We start from the raw sequence: 16,102 nt of genomic DNA on the forward strand, positions 1-16,102 counted from the left end.
GTGCGTTTCCAGCTTAATTCACACAAGAAATACGGGATTTTCATTAACATTTTTCCTAATGCTTAAAACAAAAAGCAAGGTGCATGGGAATAGGGAGGAAAATGTCATAAGTTCCTGAACTGAAACTCGCAATGTTATAATACATAGTTACAAAGTTGATTGAAAAAAGATGAGAAATTTGGTTTTCAATATATTAATTTCAAATGTTATTTTATCTTTGTTTATTTACCACTAGAAAACTTAAAGAATCAGAATAATTCAAATCAGTATTTACATCTAATCATGTTGAATTAAATCCAATGTACATACATGGATAGCATTTTTATTTATTAGAAATGGTCAACATCAATTCATCTGAAAATATAATAATTTATATATAAATAATTACTGATACATTGATAATACATTCAAGAAGGTGGGCGTGCCCAAGTATACACATATCCATCTTGGCACGCAGTTATAATACAATCTGGTCGAAACATAAGCGAAGTCAGTCTTTCATGAGCAATTTTTTTACAGACTAAGGGTTCAAGTGTAGGACATTCATCCAATCTAGGACATGCAGGTGTACCAACAAGTTGCAATGGATCCACTCTTTTCTTAGCAGCTCTTGGCCTTGGAGGAGCAAGGGCTTCTTCTGGAAGTTCCCAAAGGCATATTTGTGTATCATGTCCTACAGAGCCAAATCTATAACAAGCCTCAGTTTCCAAGTACCAATCAAAAGAAACTGCAGAAACCCAGGACCTATGTCCTTGAGCTCTTGCTATTACCCTCTTTTCCTCCATAGAAAAAACAGTCACTAAATCATCTTCGCCTCCAACTGCAATTAACCTACAGTCATTTGACCATGCTACACATAACAAACCACCGAAGTAAGATCTTGCAGTTCCGAGTAAATCCATACTATCATATTGAAATACTCTCAAGAGTCCATCTTGAGATACAACCGCTAGTTTGCCACCATCAGGACTGAAAGCTAACTCATTAATAGCAGCTCCTGTACCAAGCAACCATCGAAATAATGGATTTCGAGTTGACTTTGTTTTACATGTACTTATAGTAAAGCCTTCCCCTGCCTTGAATGGTTGGTAATGAGGAATAGTCGATCCACAAGGTAATTCTTCATTGTATACATACAACTGACCAGAAGTATGAGCAGATAAGAACAAAGATTTACTTCCGGGAACCCAACGTAAACAAGTAACTCTACTTTTATCGATGAGTCTCTCTTCATTAAACAATTTATTAACTTCTTTTTTGAATGGATCAATAAGTTGTATTTGGCCTGTACTAAAACCAATAAGCAAACTCAAATTATCACCAGTTGCAGAAAAAGAATTGAAATCATGACAAGTAGGATTTGTTCCTTTATAAATTTTTTTTTCTAAAGGCTTGCTGAGATCAGCTGCTTTCTTGATTCCTTTGTAAACGTAAACATATAATTCTCTACCATGATTGAAGCATATTTTTTCACTTTGATCTGGCAAAGTTATTAATGAAACTCTAACTTGGGGTGGTGTTTGCCCTTGTTGCTGATAACCTACACGATTTGGACGAGAGTATTCACTGAGCGTCATAAGTCTGTAAGTTCCTTCTCTAGTAGCAAACTGTGTCTTGACATCCCCAGGTTCACTGAGTGAACGATCAAGAGGTCTATCTCCTGCTTCCAACAGGGACTGTGTACACATTGTATCAGACCTCGACATTTTGAAATTGATTCACAGTATGCTTTCATTTGAATTATGAAGTCGCATTACCCCATTGAATTTTATGAGTTCAATGGAAAAATCTAACCAAGAGGTTAGCAATGTAAACATTAAATGGCGTTTAGAACAATAGGGTTATATCAATAAATCATAGAAAAATAACAACTAGTTTCTATGTACATCCACAGGTGTAATAAAAAACTAGCAGTGGCGTAACTATAGAGTGGCACGGCTTGCCAAATGCCACGGGCCCCCGACCCTAGGGCCCCGGCGGCCTAAGAGGCCAGGAGATCAGAAATAATTTCTTAACAGTTCATTCTACTTGAAAAGTGTTTTTCTCATTTTTTTTAAATTCTGTTTAGACTCTGTAAAGTGGAAAAACAATACAATTTCAAGTTGATCGTTAACCTTTTTAACATAAATTGCTGAGGTTTTTGGCTTTCCGGAACAATTTCGAAATTTTAAATCATGACTATTCAGAGGCCCAATTGAAATACAATTTGATTAGTTTGGAAAATCGTAGGAAAATAAACGACATGTGTCTGCTATATAAAATTTTGAATAATATTTTTTCGGTTCCATCTATTCTTGGCTCAATTGGGTTGAGGGTCCCTGAGAGAAGGCTCAGATCAAGGGAAATGTTTGCCGTGCCTTTTCGCAGATTAAATGTCACGCAGAATTCGCCTCTATGTAGATTGATGAATGGTTTCAACACCGAGTCCCTCGATGTCGATGTTTTCAACGTATCTTTTATTCGTTTCAAGCGCTGTTTGAGGCATGGGTTAGCTGCACGTTCCATCTCTTAGTTGCATTTTTTTTTATTTGGTTACATATGTTCATAAATGTATTTATGCGTGTGTATTTAGTTTTTAAGTAGAAAATTAATTAGAATATATATATTTACCGCATAAATTTGGATTGATTTTGTTGTTGAACTTTGTTCTCTTTTTAGGTTCTTATATTGTAATGTATATAAATTGAAACGTTTTCTTGCTTGATGTGCTATGGATTGTATGAATACTTTTTTTTTGACTTGTGAGTACTCTTGTTGGGTTGAAATACCCGTTAGTATTCTCTTTGGTAAATAAATAAATAAATAAACACATCCTCAACCAAAACGTGTTGAACTATAGGGTTTGATGATTTGTCAAACTCAGCTGAGCATTTGTTGTCGTGGGGCACACAAAGCTTTTTATTATCATTATTATATTAATTTATAGTTTAATCACTCTAATACTCTAATCAAAAGCCGGGAAGAACATTTTCTCTAAGAACAGGCACAACATACAATACTCGACCAAAACAGCATGCGAATCAATGGAGGGAAAAGCTTGTGTGCCCCAGGGCAACGATCGCTTAGCTGATTTTAACAAATCGTTAGAGTTCCCTATTGATTTCTACATTTTTTGTTACGGTTCGTTGGCAGCGCGGATGAGCATTGACGATCGGGGAATTCCCAAGAAAGCAAAGTATAAAAGTACACCAGAATTACCAGATGCAACACCCAAAACTCAGATCAATAAAAATTGATCTGAGACCCAACACCAGTGTCTTTCCAGATCCAGGACAACCACAACAAGGTTCTAGCAAAAATCAAAGATAATATTATATTTAATAAATAAATAAATGTGCGACTGTTTTGAACCGATTTGGAAGCATCCTAAAATCCTTTGGGAGAGATCACCAGTAAAGATCAAGAAAATATAATGAACAATATACCAAAAACAATCAAACATCATATAGTACATCAAGATCAAAACGATTCTTTAACACATTGACACTGGGTGAGTTCACTACTTCATTTGGCAACGCATTCCAACTTTGGAAAACTCGGTTTTGGTGAGCTTTAAATTATGTCTTCTCAGGTTGTTATGACTAAATGTATATAGCTGCGATAAATCAAAAGACCAAGATCACTGTGCAAATATCTCAGAGAAGTATTTTTAGAATATAATATAGGCACAAAAGTTTCACCCATACCACGTATAATTACATCAGGAGCTTCATGATAATTTTGAAAATCGAATGACATTCTGTAAGTGAGCACGTGCGAAATCGAGAACTTCTTTCGAAGAGTATTATTTTCTGATCAATCAGAAAACTTATCAACCCACATTTATTCTTGTTGCCGAGTCGTGGTTGCACTCGGGAATTCCGGACAGTTTGGTGTCGATATCGGGTTACTCGATCGGGTTGCTCGGGGGCCTGAGCACCCCCTAGATTTAATGTGGGGGTGCGGAGTACAGTGGCTAGGTGCATTTTATTCCAGTTGAACACTGTTATCATCAATCTCAAAGCACCCCCCGTGATTTACAAAACCCGGCGCCCCTGTATGTATTTTATGTATTGAATGAAATTTCCAGCTCTTTCTCTGTACGACCTTTCAGTCCAGGTTTACCTGGTGTCGACAGTATTTTCATTGACCTTTTCAACGGGCAGTCTCCTAGCTTCACTATTGGATGTGTCTACCGACCTCGACCTTCTCAATCCGACATCGAAATGGAAAATTTTCTGAGCGATCTATCAACGACGAAAAGAAACCCTTTTGTTACGGGGTATTTCAACATGGCTGATGTCGACTGGCCACTTTCCCCTAAGGTCTACAACTCGCCATCCGCTCCTTACGTTGACGCCATCCATGATTCTAATCTCGTTCAGTTGGTGGATAGACCCACACGTTTTCGAAACATTCAGATCTCATCTTTGTCAGATCTTGTATTAGTGAACGATGCCGACCTAGTCTCCAATGTTGAGCATCATCCTCCCCTGGAAAATCAGACCATGCTCTACTTCTTTCAAAACTACAACTCCAGTTATCAGCCTCAGCAAAAAATCGAAGAAGACAATAAAGGTTATGAATTACGAAAAGTTGCAGAGCAGGATCGCTGGTGTTGATTGGGACGCTATACTCGAGTCCACGACTGATGTTGACATCATGTGGAGTCGTTTCGTGGAAGCGAAAGAAAGAAAGAACTTGACTGACGAATGTTCAATGTTGAAAAATGTTGTCGCAGTGGATTCGTGACCCTGGTTTGACCGTAATATGCTCAAGATCATTAGACACAAAAAGTCGATATGGCAACGCTACACTCGACGAAGACAACAAAGAAACTACGATGCCCATCGCACATACTCGAATATCCTCTCCACTATTATCTCTGCTGCCAAGGAAGAATTCGAGTCAAAACTAGTCCAGTCCAAAGACCGAAAACGCTTTTTCAAATATGTCAGATTATCGCTGAATTCCAAAGTCGATACGACACTGGTTTCTAACTCTAACAATCAACCTTGCAGAAACCGCGAAGAAGCTGCAGATGTTTTATCAGACACATTCCTTGCAGACTTCACCATCGAGACCGGTTCATCCCCCCGGGTGCTCAGAAATCGCGTCAACTCTGACTTAAGAAGCAGGACCTTTTCCCAGCTCTGGTCTAAAAACATCTCTCAGCCCTCGATGTACTTTCTGCACCTGGAGGCGATGGTCTTCCATCGAAGCTCTTCAAGAAGTGTGCTCATTCCGTAGCCACCTTCCTATCTAAAATGTTCTCAAGATGTTTCGAAACATCTTATCTGCCTACTTCCTGGCAGAGTGCTAGATGCATCCAACAATCGTCTCATCGCAGCAAAATTTTTTTGTTTGCCCTGGAAAAAAAAGTCAGCCCCGATTGTCAACAAGGCTTTATTCCCGGTCGTTCAGTGACCTACTGGAATACGCCAACAACTGGTCGAAAGCACTTGATAACAAGGTTCCCGTAGACGTGATTTACCTCGACGTTTTTTTACTGAGGTTTTTCCCTAAGCTCTTGTAGCATACTCCAAATTGTATGGTACCCCGTTACACTAACCTTTGCTCAAACTCATACATATGCTATACTGTTTGTCAACTAAAAATGTAATGCTGACATTCAAAAGAATATATATATACCTCGACGTTTCCCGCGCTTTCGATCTCGTACCCCAGAGACAACCAGACACCCCCCAGACCAGACCAGACACCCCCCAGACCAGACCAGACACCCCCAGACAACCGGAGAGGTTGTCTCTGGCGTACCCCACAAACGGCTTTTACAAGTGTTTGATCATCTAGGATTTCGCATATCAAAAGGATGAAGCTCTTAGATTATTAAAAGAAGCTCTGTTTTCGGGCTCGTGGTGGTGGTTGGGTTCGGGCCGCTCCTCGGCTTCTTGGTGTCGGCTTGATTCCTGATCTACCCGCACTTCCTGTCGAAGTATACAGTGTTCTTCATTTCCCATGTACCTACTTGCGGACCTTTCTCGCCAGCAGTACCGCTTTCTGAATGACTAGTTTATTCGGTATCAGGCCTGTAGATGAAGTGACACAAGGGATGGTCTTGATATCTTTCAACTTCACTGTCTCCTTGTTTGTTCCAAGAGATCTGTGTATTTTGAAATGTTTTCAGTATGCCAAACTAGAAGATTGTTATTATTTGGAATCGCCACTTCTGTTAATAGTGCTCTGTTCTTATCCTTATTCAGCAGTTTGAGGTCAGGTCTATTGTGAGTTATTATCCGGTCTGTGAGAACCGTGCGATCCCAGTAGAGCTTATGATTATCATTTTCCAATATATCATTCGGATGGTTATTGTAATAGGGAACCTTTTTAGAAGTTGGTATTTTATTATCTTGGTGAAGAATCTTGGCAACGGCATCATGTCTATTCTTGTACTCCGTGCCTGCGAACTTTTTACATTCCCCGATGATGTGCTGGATAGTTTCTTGTGTCGCACAGACATAACAACAGCTATCGTCCGCCACTGAGGCATCCTTGGCGATATATTTCATGTAGTTCCTTGTTGGAATCACTTGATCTTGGATGGCGAGGATGAAGCCCTTTGTCGTGGGAAACAACCTTTCCCACGGAAATTAACCAGTAGTTCGAGGCAGATATGTCGACGTACCTAATTATGGTTGATCTCGATCTGGTGCCATGCAAAGGTTTGTCAATCAGTTTCTGCATTTTGCTTTCTGCAGAGTGTTCGACGGTTGACAAGTCGTCCTGCTGTAGATTTAATGGAGTAGAATTATCAGCATCGCAAACTACTCGATGAAGTTCTAACGGAGCAGCCTTGTTCAGGAAATATTTCAATTTCCTGAGATATACCGTTGGACAAATCAACAATTCCTCTACCCCCAAGGTGTCGTGGCAGCTCTGTCCGTTCTGTTGAGATTTTGGGGTAATGTTTATAATGTTTTGTCAGCATTGTTCTTATTTTTCTCTGTAAGGCGGCTACATTGGCAGTGGTCCAAGAGATGATACCAAATTAGTAGCTCAGTGCTGTGCAAGCTTAGGTAACAAATAACAATAACAAACCTGTTGCTGATTATTATTTAATCTTGATTGTTGTAATTGTTTGAATATGATCATGATATTTATGAAAAACAGGAGAGTTGGCAGTTGTTGTTTCTGACAAGAGGACAAGAATAATAAAAAAATATAATTGGAACGTGAGTTGTAAGTTCTTGAAAAAAGGTATAATCAAGGTAGAAAATCAGGTTTCTACCGATTATATTCGGTATACTGTGAGCATCTAGGGTTTACAAAACCTTTATTCACCAAAAATTATCGTTACAGTCTATTCACAATGAAGTTGTGAAATGTCAAGAAGGAGAAACAGAAAATATAAAACAGTGAATTATATCAAGTTGGACTCATTGCCGTAAAAAATCAATAATAGTGTATAGGGTTCATGCTGTATCAAAAGTTCGTGAATCTCTCTTCGAATTTTTTTAAATTTGTCAATCTCTCGTATGGGTCTTTTGGTAGTGCATTGTATAATTTGATGCACATATAGGTACAAGATTTTTCGGTGGAAGAAAGATTTTGATGAGGATAAATAAAGTAATCATTTTTTGTATTAGATGAATGGGTCTTTCTGAAGTTTGTGAGGTATTGCGGTTGTTTGTACACAAATTGTAGACATTTAAGGGCAGGTAGAGTTACTATATTATTATTTTTTTAATACACCTTTACTGTATTTTATTTTGAATATACTTCTAATGGCAAATTTCTGTTCTCTAAATATAGATAGGTATAGCATGTGGGGTATTTCCCCAGAACATAACGCCGTAACTTAGAAGAGACTGGAAGTTGGACAAATACTCTTTAAAAAAAAATTCGGGAGTACACTCAGTTCCTAGTACTCGCAGTGTGTACACCACTTTGTTCGTTTTTTTTTTTTTTGAAGTTCAGCAATGTGTTCGGCCCAGTCGAGGTGTTTGTCAATGATTATGCCAAGGAATTTGGTATGATCTTGCAATTGGATCACCATTGAGAGTAATCGACCAGTTCTCAGATTTTCTGAGTTTGTGGGACAAAAGAACTAGTTCAGTTTTATTATGGTGAAGCATAAGATTATGCGATCGACACCACAACTCAACTGACTCCGATGTGGCATTCAGAAGTTCCTGTAGAGCCACCTGGCCTTTCTCGCGAATTACAATATGTTGGTGTCATCCGCGTAGTTATAAAAGAAATCATATAACAGATGAACTACTTCTGGCATATCATTAACGTAAATAAGGTAATAAAGTAGTGGACCTAGAATACTACCCTGAGGCAGGCCTCTTATTATTTCGGTCATTATGAATCTATGGTCTATTCCATCCATGTTCAACTCAACATATTGAAAGCGTCCCCGCAAATACCTCCCAATCAGATCCAGTTGTTTATCTCTAATGCCATAGACTTCAAGTTTCATCATTACTATATCATGAATAACCGAATCAAAAGCCTTAGAGAAGTCAATTAAATATCCCAGCAAAAAATCATTTCCCTCCAGGCCCTCTCTTCATCGTGAGGCACAGATTACAGATACAGAGTAGTTGCGAATTGACTGAGGGCCTGGAGAGACGAACAACGAGTCACTAGTCTTCAGTTCCATAGACAATTCAGTTCAGCCCAATGAGGCACCTCACGATCAGGGGCTTGACACTTCCTTACCCCCACCCCAAAACTACTGAACGTATTTTCATGAAATTCAGCACTTATAAGTATTTCACGATGCTAATGAAATCTAAAATATTTTTAAGGCATGAGCACCTCCGGTTTTACCGGAAATTCAAATTAAAACACCATTTTTTATTGCAGAAATAGATTCCTTAGAAAATTTCAAGTTATTTTGATGTAAGATTTTTCAGTTTTGGTTGGAAAATTCTCTCTGAGCGGGAAAATTCGAAAAAAAAATCGAAAATAGAGCTCCGCTGAAACAAAAATAACTTCGAGGTTTTTGGATGGAAAATTTTCATTTTTGGGATTTTTCAAGATGTAAGATTGATGTATTCACTTTAAAAATCGAAATCGCGATTCATGATACAGGGGGTGAAAAAATCGCTTTGAAAGTTAGGGATGACAAAATCGTGAAAAATCAATTTTTTCAAATTAGAACCCCATTTTTTTATGGCAGATATTGAATTTACGTTAAAAAATAATGTGAGTGTATGCATCACACCCTTGCCCTAAAGTGGATATTTTCTGAGTTATTCACAAAAAACTGTTTTTCGTTTTGAATTTTCAGCTATTTCTTTTCCCCTTCACGCCAAAAAGATGATATTTTCAGGAACTGTTATTTGAACCATGCTGTAGATTTTTCACCCCTTCTTGAAACCGACTTCAAGTTACTATTAGGAGAACCATGGCAAACTCTCGCAGTTATAACTAGAGAAGATGCTCAAAGTTTTGACCGTTAATTTCTAGACATTTATTTATACGTCTCAGGAATGCTTCGTGCGTTGCTCTTCTTATTTCATCGGGAGGTAGAGATCTGCAAAAGTGTTTAAAAACCAAATTGAGTTTCAAAACTATGAATCTAAAAATCTAAACAAACCTGAACGCATTTCTGACTCGTTCTATGCGGTCCTCTTTATCAGTCATGGGAGTTGAGTAGACAATGTTTTTTATCCTACCCCAAACATAATACTCTAAAGGAGTTAAATCGGAAGAACGTGGTGGCCAAAGATGTGGACCATTGTTCGCCAACCATCGATCTTCAAATAGCCTGTAGAGGATATTTGACACATTGAGTGAATTGTGTGGAGGCGCGCCATCTTGTTGATACCATAAGTCATTATGGTTCTGTACTAGCGGCTCAATTATTTGAGTCAATATGTCAGAATATCTATCTCCTAAGGGAGAACATTCTTTAAATAATGCAAACATGTGTAGTGTTCTATCTTACCAGTTAAAGTCCCATCATAAATGTGAACATCGAGAATTGCATTATTTTTGATGGCGCAAAAAACATTGAAACTCCAGGTCTCTTGAAAGTTCCATTGTCTGTGCATTTTATGTTTTTTTAATATTCTCCAAACATTCGATTGAGATAATCCCAGATCAATCTCGGCATCTTTGAGAGAATTTTGAGGATTCACACGAAAATATGCAAGAACTGTAATTTCGTTGTTCTCATCTTCTACTACACTTTTTTCTCTGTGTATAGTTTTCTTAACGAAAAATCCGACATTTCTCAAGTTTGTCATGGTTCTGTTAATGGTATCTCTCGTTGGTCTGGGTCGGTCAGGAAACCTCTCAATGAACAGTCGAATCGTTCTATCTACAACTTTATTACATTCTCCATGAAGTAGAATGAGATTTAAATAATCTTCATTGGTAAAATTAGGCATAGTGATCGATTTTATAACTTAATACGAATTATCACCAAATTAATAGTAAACCCAAAATGCTACTGAATAAAGAGGAATTTGGCAGATGTAATTAATGATATCTATCATTAAAAAAAAAGAATGTAAAACATGGAAAGTTTTTCAATATGGTTCATAAGGAATTATTTATTTATCACTGGAGAGAAAACCGATGCCGATGGCCGATTAGTTGAAATAAAGAGGCTTCCGATACAAATTCGAATCAAAATTCGCCATCTATTTAGGAACAACCTGTAACTTTTTTCTCTTGCATATTAGGGTAGTAAAATCTAAAACATGGTTTAAGTAACAGTTCCTGAAAATTTCATCTTTTTGGCGTGAAGGGAGAAGAAATAGCTGAAAATTCAAGACGAAAAACAGTTTTTTGTGAATAACTCAGAAAATATCCACTTTAGGGCAAGGGTGTGATGCATACACTCACATTATTTTTTAACGTAGATTCAATATCTGCCATAAAAAAATGGGGTTCTAATTTGAAAAAATTGATTTTTCACGATTTTGTCATCCCTAACTTTTAAAGCGATTTTTCACCCCCCGTATCATGAATCGCGATTTCGATTTTTAGAGTGGATACATCAATCCTACATCTTGAAAAATCCCAAAAATGAAAATTTTCCATCCAAAAACCTCGAAGTTATTCTTGTTTCAGCGGAGCTCTATTTTCGATTTTTTTTTCGAATTTTCCCGCTCAGAGAGAATTTTCCAACCAAAACTGAAAAATGTGACATCAAAATAACTTGAAATTTTCTGAGGAATCTATTTCTGCAATAAAAAAATGGTGTTCTAATTTGAAAAATGGAAGTTGACGTCATTTCCGGAAAAACCGGAGGTGCTCATGCCTTGAAAATATTTTAGATTTCATCAGCATCGTGAAATACGTATAAGTGCTGAATTTCATGAAAATACGTTCAGTAGTTTCCCGTATAAATATGGGTGAGGTTCCTCGTGAAAGACCCTGTATTGTCGAAATTTGTTATTATATTATCGATGCATGATGTCTTTCGTGTAGGTTTGCTAATAAGTAGTTTATCATTGAATGATTCAACGATCATTAAGAACTTGTATTAGGATATGAATCTTTGGAGGATATGAATATTGAAATCGTCTGCTATTAGATATAGTACGTTCATATCAGATAACATTTGCAAGAGGATTGTCAATTTTTAATGCTCCAAATTCTTCACCTTCCTTGAGTTTGAATGTACCATCTTTTATGTTCAGAAGTCGACATTTTTCTTCCGAGAATCCTTCTACCATTTTCAGCATCTGTTGCAATTTTTTAGTAGATGCGAAGAGTTTCAAATCCTCCATCCATGTAAAGGAGATGGTTCAGTTTCATTATACTTCTACTGCTACTCTCGATGGCAAATCCGTAGTCCGTAGAATTCAATTTATGAGACAAGGGATTCAGGGTCATGCAGAACCAGAGAGGGCTGAGCGAGTGCCCTTGGAAAATTCCTCGTCTTATTGGAATAGGACCAGTTGTGATGGTGCCATATCTGGTGCTTTCATCTGTAGACTGGTGCGCCAGGTTGAAATGGCGTTTTCCATGAACATAACAATATTGGGATCAATTTTGATCTTCTTCAATTTTGATTATGTCGTATGGCATCGGTTCGTTATTCAAAGCTTCAGATTCCTCTTCAATGGGAAACTGAGGTTTCGTAGATAATTGTTCTTTCCAAAATTGTTCCATGGCTTCCTTTTATCCACCAGGCGATGTGAGTGAACGGTAAAAAGTTTCTTCCCACTTTCCAAATAAATTGTTTCCCCTTTTCCGGCTATTATTGCTTTTTATCTCCTTAGACGTTCCGCATATAGAGTTAGATAGGCGGTATTGGTCTGCTACCCGTTGTTCAGTAACATTGAGATATGGGTAGGCATTGCAAAATTGTTCATGGAGACTTTTCCTATAGTTGTTCGTGTTCCGCCCTAGTCTCGGGATGGTTTTATATATGCGCACAATAGTTTCATTCATGGACGTTATCCACTTCATGCTACTAACCCCGCTTGGGTGAGCACTGGCTCAATAACCTGCGCAGCACGTTCATCGGTTCGAGTCGGTGAGTTTTACAAGCTGGTTGTTGGTTCTGATTTGGAGCTGTAGCTTCTTTAGCGACAGAAGCCCGCTTTCTCAGCATCCTGCCACCGACATCCCGCATGCTGTTATGCCATCTACGGCTCCAGACATGCCCTGACGTTCCCCAGGTAGCGACTTCTTTCCAAGGCTTCTCATAATCACCATTTTCATGGGTTTGTGCTCCTCTTTCTCGGTTTGGGTGAGGGGGAGGGAAATGAGAAGAGAAGGAGCACCCCTATAAAGGATGTGTGACATTGTGTGAGAGGAAGGAGAGAGGGACGGGAATGCGGAGAACAGACGGGGCTGGCTGCACCGTCTACGTAGTTATGGTGGCTACCTAGATATACCACTAGATATACCTGCCAGGCAGGCCAGACAATTATTACAATTATTATTATTTATTGTATCCTGATTCTCCTGTAGGTGTCGAAGCAATAATTTCCGAGGCGAAGTGGTGAAAAGCTGAAAAGAAGATTTGAGAGTCACATGATCAGATTTTCCGAATGGAGGAGAATAGTCAAGTTGGATAAAGATTGAACTGTGAAGATGCTGCACCATGTTCCATGGACAAGTGGTTCTTATAGGCCATGGGAGGTCATGTAGCTTGAAATCACCAGCAAAAAGGATGTTGCTTAGTTTGTATCATATGAGATTTTCTTTACATTTCTATCAACATAATTGTTTACAACCCTCAAAGCATATCACACCTAGTTGAGTTTGTTATATATATTGACCATTTCAGAAACTAATCGATTATGATTCCAAAGAATCTCGTATCTCCTGCGATTTTGAATGCTTACACATTTATATTAATCTCTGACGGTTTTTCTTGATTTTACTATCTTGAAATATAATTAAACTTATTAGTTCTCTTTTCATTGATTCTCGAGTTATTTTGATTGAAACATTCCTCAGCTGATGTGTAGGTATAGTTTAGAGTACTTAATTTTTGTGTTATTGATGTCACTATCTGCAACTAAGAAATTAGTATCATCAGCAAAATTTGTCAGCTCTATGCCTTCCTTCTTGTCAGATACATCGTCAAGATCATTTATCATTATTAGGAATAATAATACCCCTAAAAATCTTTCCCTACACTTTACTTAGCAGCCACTTTGAAAACTGCTGTTTGGGTTGATTTTCCATGCAAGTAGGCATGTTGTGAGGGACTAAGCAAGTTTATAGCTCTCAAAATATGCAAGAATACGTTTGGCCATTGTAAGCTCAAAAATCTTGGAGAAGCTGCTTAGGATACAGACAGTCCCTTAGTCTGTCATTTTCCATATTCTCAAAATCACCTGATTTGAATACAGGGTGTATTTAAAGGTGAGGCTTTTTTTCAACACAAGGTAGAACTGGTCAATGACTTAATATGATGGCTTCTACCTGCTGTCAAAAAAAAGCATCACCTTTGAAAACACCCTGTATTCAAATCAGGTGATTCTGAGAATATGTATTGTTATGATAACTGATAACCTAGCCTTTTTCTTTCCAACTTTATATGGACTGCTATATTTATCGTCTTGATTTTTCAACATGAACAGTAAATCTTATTTCAGTGAGCATTCTACACTGTGTCCGTAAAGTATGAAACAAAGTCATTTTTAGCTGAACAGACCGTTTTAAGAAATAATCTTGAAACACGTCGATTTTTGATTTTAATTTACCGAATTTTAAAATAATAATCTAATATACAGGGTGAATTACTTTCGAGTAATGACGTCACCGTCATTTTTTTTTAGTAACAGTAACTCAAACGGTGTTGCACTTAAACCAATTGCCGCTAGACAATAAGTATTTTTGATAATATTGTTAGTTTGACTAATAAAGAATGTTACGCGTTACTTTATGGACACATACACAAAACTATTGTGATACATTTTTGGAATCAGCTCAGCTAGAGTGATGCGAAAATTGAGATAAAATGGGGGTATTCCATTTGGAAAAAATGAAGGTGACGTCATTACTCGAAAGTAATTCACCCTGTATATTAGATTATTATTTTAGAATACGGTAAAATAAAATCAAAAATCTTTCTTGAAACGGTCTGTTCAGCTAAAAATGACTTTGTACCATACTTTACGGACACAGTGTATAACCATAGGATTATTGAGCATGCAGGCATTAGTTTCTTTTATCCCACAGAATATCAGCTCCTTTGGTCTGTAAACGTTCGGTGCGGAATTATTGGTGACAAACTAATTGGTCCCTATTTTCTTGATGGCACGCTATGTGCCAAGCAACATTCCACTCTGAAAAGAAAAACATTCAATCTGTGCATTCCACCAGTCATGACTTATGGGGCAGAGACTGTAATTTTTACCAAAGCATCGGTAGCAAAACTGGAAGTTGCCCCAAGAAAAATGGAAAGATCCATGGTTGGTTCTGAAAGATTAGGTAAGAAATGGAGATATTCGCCGAAGAACGAATTATGTGACATTACAGCAGGCTGAAATAGAACCTGGCAGGTTATATCACGAGAATGCGGGGCGGAAGAATTTCCCCCCTCCCCCGATATAATATAGGTAAATAATATCAGTTTCAAAGAGTCTCACTTTATATGTGAAAATAAAAAAAATTTCATTTCAAACCCCTCCCCTCCTTCGAAATTCAATCCTGGCTACGCCCATGCTGATTATTATTATTTCCATATAAACCAAACAGAAAACAATTGATCCCAATAAATCAAATCAGGTACCACTTTCGGCTGAAAACCTGATTGCCTATAATTAAGTCTAGAGTGGTGGCTGACCTATTCTCAAAGGTGCGCGTTGTTAATTGGACCAGGGCCTTCTTGTAGACATCCTGTAATTAAACAGAGACTGTGCTAATGAACGTTCGCGTTTTGTTTACCCTGGCCTTCCTCGGCATCCCCGATACGCTCCAGGCATAAGTCATTTCAGCACCTCCTAGAGCGACCACAAACTTTAATATCAACTTTTCCCATAAATTCGTATCGTCTGAATGAAGGTATTCCAGAGACTTGATACGATACACGAATTACGTAATGAATTTCATCACGGTACAATATGAGTCGAAATGTTTACTGTCTTATGTGTTACAGCGCAGATTCCTAAAACATATTATGACTAGTTTTTGCTACCGGCGAATTTTTTAAATCGATTTTGATAGAATTTTGTTCTTTCAAGATTTATTTCGAAATCAAAAATTCTCCTTTTATTTATTGTCGTTATAACTTTACCCTATAGGTACCCTCAGCTGGCATTTGTTTTGGGTGGTTAATATTGTCCATTATTTTTGTTCGATACTCCTGTTATATCATTGTGAATTTGTTAGTTATGATAAATTAGTTAATACAGTATAGTGTTATGATTTGCGACATTCACTGTGGTTATGGCACTATTCAACTATTCACCAGTGAATTTTCATAATTACGTGACCTTAACTGCTTCTTTCAGTTCCGGCATTATTGACAAATATACTATGAAGAAAACTTCATATCAACTTAGGTACTATAAAATGCACCCACTGGCGCTAGAGCCTTTCAACAAGACCTCAAAAATCCAAGAAATGTGCGATAGCTTTGTCAAAATTCGGCGGATTCAAATGAACTTTAATATATAGAAGTTTTTGGATGAAATGAATACTCCGGTGATAAAAAAATTTATTTTCATGA

At 37.6% G+C, this 16,102-nt stretch overlaps 1 protein-coding gene across 1 annotated transcript; it reads right to left on the reverse strand.

Moving 5' to 3' along the window:
- Window positions 1-207: 207 nt before the first annotated feature.
- LOC123308148 (WD repeat-containing protein 20) lies at window positions 208-1,840 on the reverse strand. The gene has a single exon (XM_044890697.1). It carries the CDS (start codon window positions 1,704-1,706, stop codon window positions 408-410), a length of 1,299 nt encoding a protein of 432 aa, XP_044746632.1. The 5' UTR covers window positions 1,707-1,840; the 3' UTR covers window positions 208-407.
- Between the last annotated feature and the right edge of the window lie 14,262 nt (window positions 1,841-16,102).

Source organism: Coccinella septempunctata, chromosome 2 (genome assembly GCF_907165205.1).
Source record: "Coccinella septempunctata chromosome 2, icCocSept1.1, whole genome shotgun sequence".
Taxonomy (NCBI): domain Eukaryota; kingdom Metazoa; phylum Arthropoda; class Insecta; order Coleoptera; family Coccinellidae; genus Coccinella; species Coccinella septempunctata.